Source organism: Eublepharis macularius, chromosome 8 (genome assembly GCF_028583425.1).
Source record: "Eublepharis macularius isolate TG4126 chromosome 8, MPM_Emac_v1.0, whole genome shotgun sequence".
In the NCBI taxonomy this organism is placed as follows: Eukaryota; Metazoa; Chordata; class Lepidosauria; order Squamata; family Eublepharidae; genus Eublepharis; species Eublepharis macularius.
The window spans coordinates 23584893-23604131 of NC_072797.1; the positions used below are offsets into that span (position 1 = coordinate 23584893).

At 39.3% G+C, this 19239-nt stretch overlaps 1 protein-coding gene across 1 annotated transcript in view; it reads right to left on the reverse strand.

Annotated features, from left to right (window-relative positions):
* NUP155 (nucleoporin 155) overlaps positions 1-19239 on the reverse strand; it is a 38520-nt gene that overhangs the window by 6657 nt on the left and 12624 nt on the right. Inside the window, exons 11-30 of the mRNA XM_054987275.1 lie at positions 19063-19215; positions 18827-18927; positions 17471-17641; positions 16395-16505; positions 15046-15140; positions 14107-14195; positions 12241-12303; positions 12000-12150; positions 10500-10566; positions 9523-9641; positions 8781-8884; positions 7992-8125; positions 6476-6667; positions 5789-5927; positions 4903-5038; positions 2397-2550; positions 1784-1888; positions 1291-1445; positions 680-809; positions 257-370 (exon numbers count right to left, since the gene is read on the reverse strand). Coding sequence (XP_054843250.1) covers positions 257-370; positions 680-809; positions 1291-1445; positions 1784-1888; positions 2397-2550; positions 4903-5038; positions 5789-5927; positions 6476-6667; positions 7992-8125; positions 8781-8884; positions 9523-9641; positions 10500-10566; positions 12000-12150; positions 12241-12303; positions 14107-14195; positions 15046-15140; positions 16395-16505; positions 17471-17641; positions 18827-18927; positions 19063-19215 — 2483 coding nt within the window. The remainder of the gene's footprint in view (positions 1-256; positions 371-679; positions 810-1290; positions 1446-1783; positions 1889-2396; positions 2551-4902; positions 5039-5788; positions 5928-6475; positions 6668-7991; positions 8126-8780; positions 8885-9522; positions 9642-10499; positions 10567-11999; positions 12151-12240; positions 12304-14106; positions 14196-15045; positions 15141-16394; positions 16506-17470; positions 17642-18826; positions 18928-19062; positions 19216-19239) is intronic.

Sequence of the window (19239 nt, forward strand, 5' to 3'; positions counted from 1 at the left end):
AAGGGTGAGTCGCCTGGAACACGGCTCCTCTTTTATGTTTAAGGATGCACCTCCATCCCTAATATACAATCATTTTTAAAAAGGCTGCTGAAGTTTCAGAATACAGCTCCACAATAGGAAATATGCAGTATACAAACTGATATTTTTCATACAATAGGAAGGTTAGGGCTATGTTATTACAAAAAAAGAAACCAGTCTGGAACAATGAACAATTTCCACTACAGCGTGCTGTTTGAGAATACTTCTTTAAGATCACCTTTGTTATGTCCATCAACTCAGAGTCCAGCTGTGAAATCGCATCCTGCACTGAAGAATGATGGGAACACTGACGCTGTAATGCTTCTTGTATTTGAAACTGTATCCTGGCAACCTGGTCAAAAACATTTAGTTTTTCATAAAGATGATAAACATACAAGAAACTACAACTGGTTCTATCACAAAATATTTGACCTATTATGAATGACTACCCATATAATTAAAAGATGGACAAGCTCACTTTTAAGATGCTGCCCATTTTCAAATTTTCAAAACCAACCATGAGGGCTAGAAGCTCTCTTTAAAGTAAGATGGGATATCCCATACGCTAAAAACAGTAAAGGAGCCTCCAATATGATATGCCACCCACCTCCTTTGTGTACCAATATTAATGCCATCTAATATAGCTACCGATTTTACTTACTTCCATTTTCTCTTCTAATTCATGTAAAAATTCACCATCGGCAGCTATTGGGGAAATGGCAGTTGAACTCTTGGCACTTAAAATGGCACGTGCAATATATTCAAGACGCTGCTGCAGTGAAATCTCGGTGCTGTTAAATCATAAGAACTATGAAATTTAATATAGAGGCTTTCAAGAACATTCACAAGATCTTCCATTTTCAGTCTTTTAAAACATAAGTGCTGTTATTTAACCAACTTATCTAGTCTGTTTTTCATATCTATAGTACACCATTTTTTCTTCCAATAGCAGAACAGTATCACATCATAAAAATGACATGAATTGGTTTCTATTGCTTTCCTTTCCTCCCTCAGCATCATGGAATTTGGCTCTCTCTTCTAAATCATCTAGAAATTCTTAGTTTTCTGACTACATACATCTGTGTATCTATTCCACAGCATTTAACAAGACTCATCAAACCAAACACAGCCCCCAGACCACATTTGGTGGCCCATGAGAGACTCAATAAACTTACTGTCCTTGCTACCTACCTAGGACATAAACTAACTTTTTAAAAAAGCCACAAATTATGTCAACATTAGAATAATTGATTAATAAAAAGCTAACCTTACCTGTGCATGTCTGCCAATTTTGCCAACACTCTGGCTGCATTACTGAAGTTTCTATTTTTCTCAAAATACCTCCACAGCAGGTCCATGTAGCGAACTTTGTTTTGGTCAACTTTGGCCATACGCACGAGATATGGCTCCAGAAAGGGCGAGTTTACCTACCAGGATCAGGAGTAAAAGTGAAATCCTATCAGCCCTTCTTGCATTATACCCATTTTGACTATAAACTATGCTTCTTGATTCTGTATCACTATGCCTTGGATCCTATACCTTCCTTCAGCAGCACCGATCGCTGCAGTTGAGGTAGCCTTCCATCGTGGAGTGATAATAGGCAGGTTCCACTCATACAAAACCAGGATATTGTATGAGTGGAAAGCATCTAGCGCTACCACAACATGATCTGCTGTGGAGGACAGCCTTTGCAACAAGGGCCCCTAGCAGAATGAAGGTATAGGATTCAAAAAGTAGTGTGCACAAGGTTCCTCTGTGACCTTACCTGCAGCAGTTTATCTGAAAGATCAGCTTGAATAAGCCAATTGTAAAGAGCAATACTGAAAAGTTCATCTGCAGAACGCTGTGCCAATTTTAGCATCTGTTCAAACTAGAAAAAGAAAAGGGAATTAAACAGCTGTTGCTCCAAAAATGTACTTTTTTATAAAGGACTGGATCATTGCCTCCATCCAGATGCCAAAACACATGAATCCAGGAAAGTTCTGGGCTTGACTTTTATGTCCGTGACAGACCAACTTTTTTCAAAATGAGCAGGAATGGCACAGTGTCACACATGAAACTGGCTTGTACTGAGTCAGACCTCCTCGGACTGGCAGCAGTTCCCCAGGGTCTCAGGAAGAGGTCTTTCACATCACCTACCACGTGACCCTGTTAACCGAAAATGCCAGAGAACGAACCTGGAATTTTCTGGATGCAAAGCAGATGCTGTACGAGTGAGCTACAGCCCCTCCCCGCATTCAAACCACAGCAGTAAAACATTCTGCTAGGCACATTTATGCCTTTAGGTTCATCTGAATAAAGTCACTGGTTCCTGTATTTAAGGTAAGTATCAAAGCAAAGTTAGTGATGGCTTAATATACATGTTGCTCATTTCTTACATGATGGCCCGCTTCTTCATTGCTCAGCATATTAGGATCAGATGATAAGACAGGAGGACCGGGTTTTTTGGGAACACTGGGAGACTGTGGAGCAGCCTTACTTTGATTGACCAACTCTTGAAGTGTGTCTGTAATGCACTTGTAGCTATTTAACCTGGAAAGAGAGACACATCACACTCACGAGAAAGCTCTCTTCCACAGCAATTTCTGAAAACTTTCAAAGCACTACCACCCTGTTTTCACATATACACGTAACTTTTCTATGTAATGGCAGAAGCTCTGCTGTGATTTTGGCTTCCTTCAGGGATACAGACTGGAATGGTAGTACAAGGTACGTAGGTATAGACTAAACTTCAGTTGATGAGCTAAGCCCCAGGAAGACATGTGCTACTGACCAATTCTGGCACATTACATGAACATGATAACGCTACCAAAGCATTACAGTTTTTTTTTTAGGAGAAGCTAATATTTATTTTCTTGTTATTTATTTAGGAAATTTTGATGCTGCCTCTCCAGAAACTGCCCAAGGCAGCATACAAAACAAAAATAATACTATTCGATTTATATACCGCCCTTCAGGACAACTTAATGCCCACTCAGAGCAGTTTACAAAGTATGTTATTATTATCCCCACAACAAAACACCCTGTGAGGTGGGTGGGGCTCCAGAGAGCTGTGACTAGCCCAAGGTCACCCAGCTGGCTTCAAGTGAAGGAGTGGGGAACCAAACCCGGCTCTCCAGATTAGAGTCCCGCGCTCTTAACCACTACACCAAACTGGTAGTGGTTTGGTGTTGTTGTTAAGCATTAATTAAAAGCATTAATTATTTATAATTAACACAAAGTATTAATTATTAATAAAAATCCATCTTTAAAGACCTAGCCCAGCATTAAAATAGACCATAAAAATGCACCGACAGCTTAAAACAACAGTTTCCAGATTAGAATAGCATTAAAAGATTAACCTTCACTAAAACCCTGGGTGAACAGGAACGTTTTGTCCTGGCACCTGGAGGAAAGCAATACAGGTGACAAGTGAGCATTGAGGGGAAGAACAGTTCATAAATAAGGCACCACTAGTGAAAAAACCCTGTCTCTGGTTACCACCAGCCTCACCTCTGAAAGTGGGGGCACAGAAAGCAGGGCTTATAAGGCAGATCTTAACAGGCAGGTTGGACAATATGGAAGGGGACAGTCCTTCACGTTTATTTAATATACTTGGTAAACTGCTCAATCCCAAATGTTCATAAATGCTGATCATCTGCTGAGCTCTTTTCTCAAATTGTTAAAAGTGCTGTGTCCTCTAATACACAAGCGAGTAAAGGGCAATTAAAAAAAATACTAGAATTTAATTTTTCAGAAATATAAGAATAGAAATCCTCACTAGAGGTGGGCATGAAGTGAAATACGAACCAAAGTTCATCACGAACCGGGCCTTTTTTTGGTTCGCAATCCAGCAGTTCGTCCAAGGGCATTTCTAATGAACCGCAACGATTTTTAGGCCAGTTTGTTTTTCGGTTCCTCACTGCAGACAGCCTCCTGCCGATCAATCAGTTTCCTAGGCAACGGGGGAGGGGATGGGCTTTCTGCAGACCTTCTGTTAACCCAGAAGTGACATATTCACGAACCAAATTAACCGGTTCATGAACTGGGCGATTTCATGCCGGTTTATGGTTCGTGAAATGCGACCAACCACGAACTGCAATGAACCACCATTTTCCCAGTTCATACCCATCTCTAGTCCTCAGTGGTCAATTAAATCTGGTATCTTTATAGCAGTTCAGTTCTCTCTTTCTGGCTTATTATCTGAAGTCATATATAGGAATTGAATAAACTATTTATTATTGTTTTGATTTTGGTGAAAATTATGCATGGGAATATATGGGTCAGAAAAATGCATAGTCTAGGGACATTTAGTTATGGAGCAAGTGCTCACCTATAAAAAGCTGGAAGTAGGTTCTTTTCATGCTCTAACATTGTTAAATGTGTGGGGAAAGCCATTTATTTATTACGGAATTCATCTCTCTCTTTTAAACCAGAATCCCCAAAGTGGCTCACATTTTACATTTCCCTGCTTAGGATACCTTGTATCAGTTGTGCAATATATATAGATGGTTGTACAAAACAGACTTTCAGTTCAGCGGATTAACAAACATGTTGATACATTTGCATTTATTTATATCCCGTTTATCTCCCCATTTGGAACTCAAAGCAGCTTAAAACATCATTCTCCCTTCCTCCATTTTCCCTTAACAATGACTTTGTAAGTTAGGCCAGGCTAAAAGTTTCAAATGGGCCCAAGATCACCCGGTAAGCTTCCATAGTAGAAGTGGGGATTTGAATGCGGATCTCCCAAGATCCTAGTCCAACACTAGCCACTAGACCCCGCTAGCTCCATGAAAACTCAAAATTAACTGGAGCTTGAAAATAGTTATTTCCACAACCCCGTTATCTGCTGCTAATATCTGTGTGCTGAACAAAACATCCAGCTGTATACCAAGAACTTGCCTCTCCTGGAAAGCTTGCAGCCCAACAATATCTTCTTCTGGTTCTCCATTTTTATAGAAATGGAGCCCAAGACCTTGAGGATCCTTCTTCTCTGCAGCAGTGAGAGCAAGTTCTGCCACACCCTCATAGAAACGCACTTGAAAGCAAAAAGGGAAAAAATATTCTGTAAATAATTATAGAATACTGACAAAATTAGTACAACGCATAACACACTTCCAAGATCATCGTTCCTCAAAATCCTAATTTTGTGCCTATAATCTGTACATCTACTCACATTTTTCAGAGAGTTTTTGGTACTCTAGGGAAATCAGCAGGGTCCTGTACATTTTCTAAGCTTGGACATGCTTGTTAAACCAAGTTTTACGTAAACTTGGCATACATGTAATCGAAAATACACCCAAGATTCTCTAAAGAGATCCAATTCAAATTACAAGAACAGCCTGGCTGCTTTCGTGAAAAGCGTGTATTTCAAACCTGTATCAAGACAAGAGAATTCCCTTCTGAAATCCCACTTCTGAGGCACGCTATGAGTTTAGTTTAAGTTCAAAAAGCCAGACGATCATTTGTAAACAAAAGATTCTTGTGTTCCTTGTGTTCTGAACTGTTACTGTCAAAACCAGCATTAAAGAAAAATATGGGTCTATGCTTGTTTTTGTTAATTATAATTGTTAATTAATTCTGGATATCCTCTTTGATATTCGTGCAATAGTTGTTATAAAGTTCAGACAGGGTACAGTTAGGAAGTTAAAACTCAATTCTGCTCACTGATTGTTAATTTATTTAGGATATTTTATGCAGCCTCTCCAGAGTCATGTTTGAGGGAGCTTATCAGTAACAGCACTGTAAATCATCGTAAGTTACCAATAAAACACTTTGTTTTATTTACCTTGTCTATACTGTGCACAGACGTTAGCAAGATCAACTTGAGTGCTAATCCGCTGATATTCTTTCAATGATTCTCTTAGCATCTTTTCTTTTTCAGATTTATTCTGCACTTGTCGGGACTTCTGAAGTAGTTCATTTGCCTATTGGGACATATAGAGATCAAAGTCTTCATTCACTGTCCTAGTCAGGGCAAGTTCACACAAAAACAAAATTTTCCTATAGAGAAATCACTGTCAAACACGGACATGTGAATCATGTAAGACAAATAATACACATCTGTTTTCCCTATTTACAACACAGAAGTAAATTTCCTTATCAGAAATAAAACAGGCTTCCCCTTTTAAACACTAAATACCTTATCTGAAAAAGCTTTGACACTAAAAAACGTATACTCTGAAAATCTTATTGGTTGGTCTCTAAGATGCCACTGGACTCAAATCCTGCTGTTCTGTTGCAGACCAACATGTCTACCTACCTGAAACTTTCCACCGTACACACTCAGCAAGCAAGTAAGATTAGCAAGACCTATGTACACATCTAGACTGATAGCTTTCTAGGAGAATGGCTTCAGTAGGGTTTTTTTGCAGGAGTATTATCTGGAAACCTAGAATCAATTATAAGATGTGATCTTGCACCAAAAAATAAAATAAAATGGTTGTTTGTTTTCAGATGGCTTAGCACACAGTACCTTTGAACAGATAGCATCATCGGTGCTGTACAGCAGGGGGCAGATGTCCTGTAGGTGTGAACTGATGCCATCAACAGCAGCATGGTCTCTGATATAACAGTTGATAAGGGAGGCAATGAGGGCTCCAGTTAGCTCTTTGTCTCTAATTACCAGGTCTCTGAAAGAGGAGACCTTCAGGTGTTCTTGAAGCTCCTGTGTGTGAAGACAACACATATTCACATTTTCTCATACTTCCCAGCAGGTTAGAAACTTCAGAGTATATTCTGCTTTATTCAGATTAATCACTGACATCACTTGGTTTTAATAGAGGACAAAATGCTTTTCATTTGCAAACCAGTTTCCTCAACATTTGTGTCCAGTCCTGTTTAAGTCAGTACAATAAGCAAGTGAGCCCATCATAATTTAAAATGATTTTATTATTTTTCAAGTTATCTTTTAAAAAGGTAACATGGGAAGCTACTGCCGCTCCACCAACTTGGTCACTGTCCTATCAACGGGAGCTGGTCACCAACCCCAGACAACTTTCTGATTTGATTCATATGCACAACCGTTACTTGATATACTAGATGGTGCAATATCTACTAAAGACGGAGCTGGACAGCCATAAAGAAAATACAAAGAGGCTGTAACTATGAACTTTATAAGGGAGTCTATGTCCCTTACATACAAATTTAACAAATTCTGCAGAAACAAGCACTAGTGTTAACCTGAAACCAGAGTCAGTGTGTTAAAATGCAAACCATTCTCTTAAAACTTTGAATCATGGTCCATGCCATCTTGAGCCCAGAACACTTTACTTTTTGAAATACTGCCCCCCCCAGCAAACATAGTCATTATCTCCCCCCCCTGCCCCCAACAAACAGAGGCTTAGGCTTAGGCAAACTGCTCTAGAAATTCTTCTCAATTGAAAAAGATGTTCGGGGGGAGTGTGTGGTTGCAGTTCAAAGAAACCATTAAAGTTCCTTTCGGATCTTGTGGAACTGGTTTCCAAAGTTCTCTGGCAATAATCTTGGCTGTATAGGAACATGAAAGATGCTTTATCCCGTATTCAAGGCAAACTCCAAGACTGCATGTTATTCACTACCAGGGCTTTTTTTCTGGGAAAAGAGCTTGTGGAACTCAGTGGGTTGCCCTCAGAGACAATGGTCACATGGCTGGTGGCCCTGCCCCCTGATCTCCAGACAGAGGGGAGTTTAGATTGCCCTCCGTGCTGCAGCGTGGAGGGCAATCTAAACTCCCCTCTGTCTGGAAATCAGGGGGCGGGGCCACCAGCCATGTGACCATTTTCAAGAGGTTCTGGAACTCCGTTCCCCCTGAAAAAAGCTCTGTTCACCACTCTACTGTGTTAATGTATCTTACCACTCTGAATGGAATTTTGAAAGGAAAGAACAGTCTTTACAAAGCTGCTGAGTGTTACATGACTACCCCATATGTACAGAAAAAACATTTCAGGTTTTATCAGCAACAAAAAAGAATGTCTTCCAGGCCGAGAAGCTAGGAGTGCCAGAACGCATACCTTCTGAAGTTCACCTACGACAACATTGAACTGGTGCTCACAAAGAAGCTTCCACAAGGCCAGGGCCTGGCAGGTTTTGCGAACAAGCTGCTGGATGCCTTGTAGGGAGGCCTTCTCAGTTAACTGTGCCTCTGCTGCAAAATAGAAAATAAATATAGATTAAGTTGCAACAGATCTTAATCCTTGTCATGTGGCATCCTTTCTTTTTTTGTTTTCAACTTGTTGCACAAAAGCTTCTCAAGAGAGCTTCACAGAATGATAAAGTCAGAAGGAATCTCGGAAGTTAACTGAGTTCCAGCTATTGGGCAACAACAACAGTGTGCTTATATACCGTCCTTCTGGACAGATCAGCGTCCACTCAGAGCACTGAACAAAGTCAGTGTTGTTATTATCCCCACGATACACCTGGGGAGCTGGAGCTGAGAAGAGCCACCTGCAGAACTCATGGCAGTAGTGGAAGTCAAACTAGCAGAGTGCTGATTTGCATCCTTACCACATAACCACTATGCTACAGCAGCAGTGAGAGGGCTATGCAAGAGCTGAAAACCATGGACTCCAAGTTTCAGAAGCGGAAAAGATGAGCTGTTCTTCTCTATGGCAGTAGAGATTACTTTTGGAGTAGATTTAGCACATCTGCCCATCATTTACTGTAGAGTAGGCTCTGACATCAGTGCAGAGACGACACCTCTCTACATACGTTCTCAAGAGTTTAAGTTACTATTAAGGCTAAATAGAGGTTTTTTTCTGACAAAAAATATCTATTTCTAAAGCATTCTCTTTCTTCCTTACCATGGAACTTCCTCTGAAGCTCTTGCTGCACTTGCTGAGAACTTCCACCATCAGGCCGTATGAAGCCAAGCAACCTCTGCTGCAAGTTAGCTGGCGTGGCAAAACTAAGAGGGAAGGGGGATTCACAAGATTTATGCTGCACATTTAAAATATTATATAATTCACACAGCAGCAATAGTAAGCCAAAGCAATAGCAAAAGAACTTCTAAAAAGGCACTGGGGGTGGGGGACACACAGAACTATATTTGACAGATAAAAATCAAACCTAGTTTACTGTTTTTCTAATAAGTTTGAACTATTTTATATAAAATTTGTTGTATTTTATTTTGCAAGCTATAGCAAGGGCTTAGCAGGTTAGTCAGCACAGTATCAAATACAAGAAATAAACCCTGTAGACATGTAGCCCAATTCTATGCCTGTTTATTCAGAAACAAGCCCTACTGTGTACAACGATCCTTACTTACAACTAAGTATTTAAAAGATTGGTTTTACATTTATTAGACTTTTTCTATCCTGTAGAAAAGAGCAAGAGTCCAGTAGCACCTACAAGGCTAACAAAATTTATGGTAGGTTATCAACTTTCGTGAGCCACAGTTCGCTTCTTCAGGTACCTTATCTATCCTGTTGTTTGCACAACATGCTAGAGGCTTCCGAATTTACTTCATTGGGTTCTCTCTCTCTTATACCTCATAAGAAAAATAAACAAATAAAAAGGAAGCAAAGAAAGCATCTTTAATCTTACCTAGGATTTCTAAGGGCCCCCATTGCAGCAAATTGAGAATTCCTGTCCAAAAATTCCTGTAGGCCTTTTAATTCTTGCAGTACAGATTCTAGCATTTGTGCTGGAACACTGCTTTCAACCTTAAAAAGTAAGGGATTGTGCATTGAATTATGGTAATGTTATTAAGAACCATGTTCCTGAAGGGGATTTGGGTTTCAGACATGAATTATGCTGTGGGACATCAGAGATGGCTTTAGAGAAATCAAGAAGAGGTCACTAATAGATCAGGTAAGTCCCTGGGTGTTCCATTCCGTTCTGTGGACATCGGACCCTAAAAAGGCTATAGAAAACATTTCTTTCTGAATTTCAGAAAGTCTTTGACCTGTGGGGTCATAATAGGTGCTTTCTGCAACACCTCTTGAAATCCTAAACTCTCTGCAGCCAATCAAGATAGCATGACTTCTTGTGGCAGAGAACAGAAGAACTCTCTGTTCTCACAAGTAGATCAACTTATTTGCCTCCCTTCCCACTATAACTATTTAATCCAGAGAAGGGAAAGGGATGGAGTGGGGACTTCTAGCTGTGCTTGTATGGGGCAAGAACACAGAACAGGCTTTGAAGAAGAGACAAAGCCAGACCGGGGTGGGGGTAGGGATTACTTCCACAGTAAATAAATGAAGCTTGGCAAAATTTGTATAGCTGTGCCCTTCCAGCAGGTGGAAAAAGCAGCCTACTCCAGATATCCTCCTCTGCTGATGCACTGCAACTGCTCTTCTAAACAGATACAATCACGCAGAATCGAGTGACAAAGATTTCTCCTGGACAGTCTCATTTCAAGCTGCAGGAGTAATTTACATCCCCCTCCCCATCAAACCTCATTAGAAACTTAGAATGCCAGGAAGCAGGGTAGGCAGGATGATCGTTTTCTATGAACAAGGAAGTTTTAACTCAGGAACTGGGAAGGTATTTAAACATGCAGATACCACATCAGCACTTACAGCGACAACTTCTCGATGGCCACTCTTGAAAACTCTCTCCACAACTATACTTCCATCCCAAATGTTTCTGAAAGGCAGAAAGTCATATACGATTGTAGTTTTATACAGCCGCAACAGAATTTCCATGCAAATCTTCATAGCCTATTCATGTTCTTGAAGTCTACACATTCCAGTCAATGTAACTATGCTAATGTTTGGATCTCAGTATCTGTCATCTCATAACAACATGGTACATATTTTGATATATTACCTACTCCCTTGTGTACAGCTTTTATTAGCATTTTCAGATAGTCCTCCTGCCTTTCCCACTGAACAACGAGTAATACCCGCTTTAATTTTCCCTACTGTACTGTGCATGTGCATTCATTCTTTGAGAAACCAGTACATAGTTTTGATGCATGTAGATCTGAGAACAATGCCACAATACAGGACACTTGTTACCAATGGAAAAGATCACAGAGAATGTTTGTAAGATCAGGTCATACCAAAATGGCCTGAAAGGCCCTCTAATGTTTTAAATGTTCTAACATCCAACCTGATGAAGAATTCTGGTGAGCTTGAAAGCTTGCACAATGTTTTGTGACCATCTAGTTGGTTGGTCCTAATCAAAAGATATATATTTGTTCTGGTTTTTAGATCTGTGTGGATCGATACGGCTGCTTAAAACTTCTTCCTTAACAAACTGGGAACAATGTAACTGTGGGTAGCAAGGAGAGGCTGCCTACAAATCATGCCACAACTTCCCACTATATCACTGGGCTGTAATTCAGGTCTGCATCAGTCATTTCAACGGCTATCATATTTAGCATAACAAACCAAACAGCTGCACAAGCAGCTGCACGTATTTAATTCAGTGTGCCGTGCAAAGTGAAATGTTTATTTCTACGGAAGAATAAGCTTTCTATTGTAGATGATAGGCAGAATGGAAAATAGGCTGCCCAATTTGCACATCATTTTTTGTACCCTTGTACCTAAAATCTAAGCTTGTAAGTACAAAAAACAGATGGAGCTTTTTACCTCCTAACAGCCATCCAAAAGTTTAAGATTACAATACTTTTTAAAAATATAAATACGAATACAAAAATTAAATGGGAGAGAACTAAACTATATCTCCAGCCCACTAAATTCCATTTAGTGGGCTGGAGATATAGTTTAGTTCTCTCCCACTGAAATTAATGGAACTCAGCAGGGTGTGTTAGAGTGTCAGACTACGATCTGAGAAAGCCAGGTTGGAATCCCACCTCTGCCATGGACGCTTATTGGGGGATATGGGGACAGTCGCACACTCTCAGCCTAGCCTATTTCTCAGGGTTGTTGTGACGATAACATGGAAGAAAGAAGAACAATGTAAGCCGTTTCTTCCATTGGGGAGAAAGATGAGACATAAATAACAAAAGAAAGTTTAAGTGCTTAACTTTGGTTGGATCAGGCATGATATAGATGCAAACATGATCTCATTTAACACACAAACATATGCTTGGTTTTCCAAGAATAACTCACCCTACAATTCGAGCAAAATATATGCAGATCCCATTGTGCTTGCCAGAAAATACGATCTCTGGGCCCATCATGCCACTAACGGAAGTGCCAGGCTGAGGTATGTGACCGCCTGAAACAAATGCCGGTGTTGATGCAGTAGGAGGCTGTACACCTGAAACACCAACACCTTCTTAGCAACAACAGAATCAGGATACCAAAAGTAAACCACATTTTTAATGCTTTTTGAAAAAAAAGGGAATACCTGGCATTGGTGTTGCCAAAAAACTTGGATTAGGATAGGGACTACTAGTAGTCATAGGGGAACCTAAACAGAAAGGAAGAAGAGCAATATGTATTATATAGAAAACATTTGCCATTATCAATCTGTTTGAACGACTGTAAGAATAAAAAAGATACAACCCAAACTGAAACCAAGCAATTTAATGAATGGTTGAGATATGAGAAATTTGTAATATGATTTTTATTCCTTCTCCTGCTCGTCAATCATGCATAATCTCTGGTCAGAGGGCTTACAATTCAGACTGACAAAAATAAGTTTCAGGTAGGTATGTTAGTCAGTTGTAGCAAAACAAAATTAAACTCCAGTAGCATTTTAGAGAACAAAATTTTCTGGGGTATAAGCTTTCACGAGTATCTTACAAGGTGAATGTTGATTCACAACAGCTCTCTAAGGTGCTATTGGACTCAAATTTTGTTCTAATGTAACTATGGAGAAAGGAGTATTTGTGCTATACTGAGGAATGTGAAGGAAGAAAAAAATGTGGCGAGCTTTTCAACAAGTATCATTTACTGCTCTTACTTTTCCAAACCTCACAATATAGATAATGTAAGAATGAGAATAGGATAAGAGAGGGAGAAAGAGATCTTTGGGCACGGACAAGCTGACTTTTCTGCCAAACAATTCAAAGATAGTTTCTTCCTCTTTGAGGAGGGCAAGGGCATGCATGTATTTACTGTAAATTTACAGTTGAATCACAACAAAAAGGTATTCTGGTGAAGGAATTCTGACATCCAGTTACCTTACTAAAGCTTCAGGGAAGAAACAGCAAAGGTATAGAGAATACTGCAAAATAAAAACTGGCTACTTGTCTGGTTGTTGTGGATTTTCCGGGCTGTATTGCCGTGGTCTTGGCATTGTAGTTCCTGACGTTTCGCCAGCAGCTGTGACTGGCATCTTCAGAGGTGTTGCACCAAAAGACAGAGATCTCTCAGTGTCACAGTGTGGAGAAGATGTTGGCAGGTAATTTATATCTACTCAGGAAGGTGGGTTTGGGCTGAGTCATCCTGTAAGAGTGTCCCAGGGTGTGGAATGCTAATGGAGGGAGGCTTCACTGTATCCTGAGGAGGTTCTTTTGCATATGGATTGGTGCAAGCACCAATCCATTTTGCATATGGATTGGTGCTTGCCAACATCATCTCCACACTGTGACACTGAGAGATCTCTGTCTTTTGGTGCTACACCTCTGAAGATGCCAGTCACAGCTGCTGGCGAAACGTCAGGAACTACAATGCCAAGATCACGGCTATACAGCCCGGAAAATCCACAACAGCCATTGTTCTCTGGCTGTGAAAGCCTTCGACAATATATTGGCTACTTGTCTGTTTCTATGCACAATTCAAAGTGCAGGTTCTTACCTTTAAGGCCCTAAATGGCTTGGTACTAAGGTACCTGAAGGACTGCCTCCACCCGTACTGTCCATCCCTCCAATTAAGACCTGCAACTAGAGACAAGGCCTTTTCTCTGGTAGCACCTTGCCTCTGGAACATCCTCCTCCTTGTGGCTCACCTGGAGCATCTTTTAGGTGCCAGATCAATATGTATCTTTGCTACCCAGGCTTTTAATTAATTAAAGGTTTTCTCTTTCCAGCTTGTTTAATGGTCTGAGGTCTGTTTTATGGATAGTTTTATTTTATGTCCCTGGTCTTGTTTTAATGGCTTTTTGCATTGAAAAATTATTTTAGCTGTCAACTGCCTTCAGTTGGACTCTGATAAGGAAACAGAGAAACCTCCTAAGTAAATAAATAATAAAATGTATAGGCTCTTGCCAAAAGAAGAACAGGAAATATATAGAATGAATAGGTCACAGCTGTATATATTTTCTACTCACTAGGTTGAACAGGAGAGCCCAATACAGATCCCACATTACTTGGAGGAGGCAGGGCAGACGGAAACCGCATCTGCGCTTCACCACCGTACCTGAGATTTAACAGATTAGAAAATTCATTTCAGCAATACCGGCAAACCAATTTTCAGATTCTTCTTAAAAATGGTAGTGTGTTTTCAGAAATCTGAATAAGATAGTATATTGATATATTGTTCTAGACTGATTATAAAGTTAGGATCCGGTAAGATGGAAAATGCTTAAATATCATTGATGAGGTAGAATACAAGATATGGAAGCTTTAGTACAATAGTTAAAAGAAATAGAAATGATGTGTATAGACGCATTAGACTATATTATGATATAGCAGTAAGAATGTGCATGGAGACCACTCGTTATGATCTTTAGTTGATCTAAAAGTGAACACTCGGTAGAAAAAGAATGTATTTAGTTAGTAAAGTACACAGAAGCTGGAATATTAGATGCCATCTTCATTTTAACACTGATGAACTCTGATGAAGGTATGTTGCATGTACGCTGTGTTTCGACAACCCTTATAGTGCAAAATTTTATATATATATATAGAAAAATGGTAGTGTGTAAAAACCACTTGCCCAAAATAGCAAACAAATACAATATGTGCTTGCCAATTAAATACAAAGAGACCACGTTCTACAACTATAAATCAGAAAAATGCCTACCTCGTCTTCTTAACAAAAGTTAAGCTACAGTTCTCATGGGCAGTGCTTAGAGGCCTGTTCATGTTTTAGATCATCAGTGACAAAATGGAACCAAGACAGTATAATACGATTACAAAGATGGTAATAATCAGCTACTATGTAGTAAAGTGTTGTGTAAAGTTTCACTTTAACAATTCATATGCACCATTCAACTAGATTGGGATGCAAAGAACTCTCTCTAGAATTCAAGGATTGGCCATTTTACCTGAAAAATGCTCGAGTAGCCCAAGAAGAAACTTCTCTATCACAAGCAGCAGCTGAGCAGGCAAGGATCAGACATGTCGCACAAGCCTGATCTTCCTATAAGAATCATCATTTTAAAAATCAATGAAGTGTTAGGCAAACCTCACCTGCGATATACTTTTAACACATATATGAGAAAACAGGAGCCATTTGGGGTAGTAGGAGGGTAACTTGTAAGAAATATTTTGTTGCTGCAAGATATCATGTATATTCATCCCCGAAGTGGATGGAGATGACGACTACGGAATAAAACTAAATTTAAAAATTTATCATGAAAGTATCCAGTTTTGCATAAGCCTATATGCCATGAATAAATGAAAAGATGCCCTCAACACTACATTGACAGGTGTTTTGGAAATAATCTATTCCATGTCGTGATGACCTTTAAATGTCTCTTGGCATTTTTGTTGCATTTTTCAAGCTCACAGAAAAATTGCAATAATGCTATTTTGGCATCAACTTAAAACTGCTGCTAGCTATAAAGTTATGAAAAAATCAAGCCCATGGAAGCTGCTACTGGATCCTTAAGTTGTCTTCAATTTGTCTGTCTGCAGATTAGCCAGAACAGAAATTACAACAAATCAACATACGTTTCTGGTGACTCTTGAAGCACCATATCTAAAAATGCTCATGAATTTCTCAGAAGCTCACATTTTTTAAAACTGCTTTGCTTATTCAACACAATCTTAATTAGCTCACAGAATACATTATACCAAAATGGGGCAATAGCCACTAACCAAGATAACTTTAAAGAGTTAGATAAATTCATGAAGGAAATGGTTGCTAATAGACTTATGTCAGCTAAGTGTTGAGGCAGTAGCTCCCTGATCATCAAAGCCTAGAGACAAGCAAAGGGACTCACTATCAACATTGTCTCTGCTCTTAATCTTTGCAGAAGCCTTTGGATGCTGGAGACAGTATACTAGCTAACATGAATCTCTGGACTAATCAAGAAGGCAACTGCTACTTCTGTAAACAAGTGGCATATTAATGTATTCTGCAAGTTGTAAATGAAGTGGATAAACTGGAATTATTTAAAGGTTTGCACAACTTTGCGGCTGCAATTGAGAGGTCCCTGAACATTATTTAGAACTGAGGTAAATCAATCAACCTTTGCAAACATACAGAGATTTTTCCTGTCTTGCAGTAAGTGAAGAAGAATTCCTGTTTGCGCATGTGGGGCAAACACTGCAGGTTGCAAATGAGATCATACAAATACCATATGAAAAAGAATATGAAGCAAACGCATCTATTCTCAAATACAGGTGACAACTTTAAGTATGGTTTCGGAGAAAGTTAAACAATTCTTACCTGGTGCAATTTGAAAAATCTTTCAATCTCTTCTCCATCACCTCCTGCATTGCACACAAACAGATGCCGTAGCTGATCCACTGGCCTGAGCTTATGAAACATAAGACTCCCCTAAAGAGAAATAAAACAAAATCTAACTTTAAAAAATTGTTGATTTCTATATATTTATTGGCCAAGGTGTTTTACAGTTCTTACATTGTTCACTAACAGTTAAATCCTAAGCAAAGTTACTCCTGTCTAAGCCCATTGATTTCAACTGTTTAGTATTTCACTGTAAGGCAAGCCACAAATAATCCCGCTTTGCAAAGCTGGGAAATTGATCACTGTAATAAAATGGCATGTTCAAGGCCCTCTGGGAAGTCTACTGCTTTCAACCAACTCTATTCACTGTGCCACGATTCATTAATTCTAAGTGCATTCAATAACATTTATGTTATGTAAAGGCTGCAAAATTCTTCCCATTTGTAAGCATCCCTGCTCATGCACACATATTTAGGATTATGGGATACAGCACTTGAAAGACTGTCAATTGGCATGGGTGTGTCCAGAACACAACATAAATAGAGTATTTATTTACAGGTCAAAAGCACCTCATATTGCAACAGATTAAGCACCGTCCTCTGAAATCCTCAGAGTCTTCAGGCCCTTTTTGTTTGCATCTGTGTTTTAAAATCAAAATATCTGAGCAATTACTACATTTCTAAAACATCACATACATTTAAGAAGATCCTTTATTTACCAAACATATTTTTGTAAACTTGTAACAGAGAACTAAGATCTAAATGACATTTTTGAGTGTTACTCTAAACACAAAGGCTTCAAAAGTAACTATGCAACTAAAAGAATATACATCAGTGCAGCGGACTGGGAGGTTTTGCACATATAAAATGATTCCAATTGATTCTGAGTCAATGGTAGCAAATGAGAATGGTTTCAGGAATTTGGCTCTAAACCAAAAAAAATCATCTTAGTGGAATTTATTTAAGTTTAGGTGCCTTTGATAATGTCATATGAATTTAATAAGTTTCATTTTTCTTCTTTTCAACTATGCTTTCATATTTTAATCAAATATATACCTGAGCAGAAAGGAGAACAAATTTCTTGGGGGGTAGCAAATGTTGTTGCACAACTACTGGGGAGTCAGTTATTGGAACCAGGTCTTTATTCAAGGGAGTTATTATTTTCTGAACTTTCTGTTCATCAATTGCAGAAAGAGCCCAAGAATGCCCATCCACGCGTGTCGTCATCTGAACAAAAGATTGAAGAGAAAGAAATTATAGTACGGAAGACTGACTTGCAACCATACATGATGTTTCAGCTACAATGGCTGCCACTCCAGGTTACTCTAGCACAAGCATCTGATTCACTCTGTCCTTTGATGCCCAACGCTGGGCTAGTTTTCTTGGTTCAGCCAGGGCTCCTAAATAAAAGTATGCTTGATGCTCTCCCAGTTTTGAGAAAATGGGTTGCTGCATCCTGACACAGATACAGATTATGGGGTTTGGGTCATATTTTGGATGTGGGGCAGGCAGAACGTGCTCTTTGTATTCCTGCTACTTACGCATGCAGAGAAGCATTCGTACTGTTTGTACTTATCAAACTGTGCACTACGAGAGTCAACAATTTGTTTCACAGGGCAGTCTTGAGCTAGTACTAGGTAGGCTTTTCATCCTGGTGGTGTGTGAAGAATTGTCCGACACAGATAGCAGGCAACTGTACCGTTCCTGGCACGCAGCATGGCTGCCTAAACCCTTTCCACTAATGAGATGGGATGTCTTGCTGTGCTGGTGCCAGATACACTTACACCAGCACAAGTCAGCATCGCATGCACCTCAGCCATTTCTGAACATCAAACAGGACTGGAGTGCAAAATGTAAGGAACATCAAACAGGACTAGAGTGCAAAATGTAAGGAAGACTAGAGATACTGACAGCTTGTACGCTATCCAAGCCAACAACCAGTGCTGAACATGATATATTTCTGATAAAGACAATTTTATCAAGGGGTAGATCCAAAGGATTTTTTTTTAAATTTACATTTGAAGGAGGGAGCAAGCAGCTTGGTACCAACACCTCCCAGTAAATACTGTTAGAAAAGTTCTGATTCCTTCCCTTACTTGGCATGAAAGCCTCCATTTGCTATGAGAATTGCAGTGAACAGTGGGATGTTCTCACCATGCAATGAATCTACAGCTTTATCTCCATTCCCAACAAAAGTAATGTTCATATCCGAATAGTGGAAAACTGAAACAACTGAGACATGTCCGTGCATTTTCTAGCATTATGAAGGAATTCAAAATGAAGACATATTGGGAGGAATGCGTAAAATTTTATAGAATCAGAACAAACCGAATGGCATATTCAGATTTTAAAAAATCTTATTGGGGAAAAAATAATCTCTCACACCAGTACCACAGTAATATTAAAAAGTACCTGGGTTTCCATCATTGGCTTTTGGAAAGGGAAAGAATCATGGTTAATACACCACAGGATATCATTATCCTCATTTTCTGATGCAGCCATTAGAAGAATACCTGGTAATAATAATAATAATTTGTTCAAGTAGAGGAGATGCAAATTTTAAAATCATTTTTTTTTACAATTTATTCTTTTCTATCATACAAAAAAGGTTTTATTTACTATATGAGTGATAAAAAGTCAGCATATACCTTTGCTATACAGAGCTCGATGCACCTTTGATGGCTTTTCTACATTAGAAGCAGCAGAAAACCCTGGGGGTAGGCGGAGGTGAACCAACATTAATGTTGTAGGTCGAGCAAACGGATGCTTAAACGGACCCGTACTAAAATACATTCGCACACCTAAGGAGGAAAAGGATGTGATCA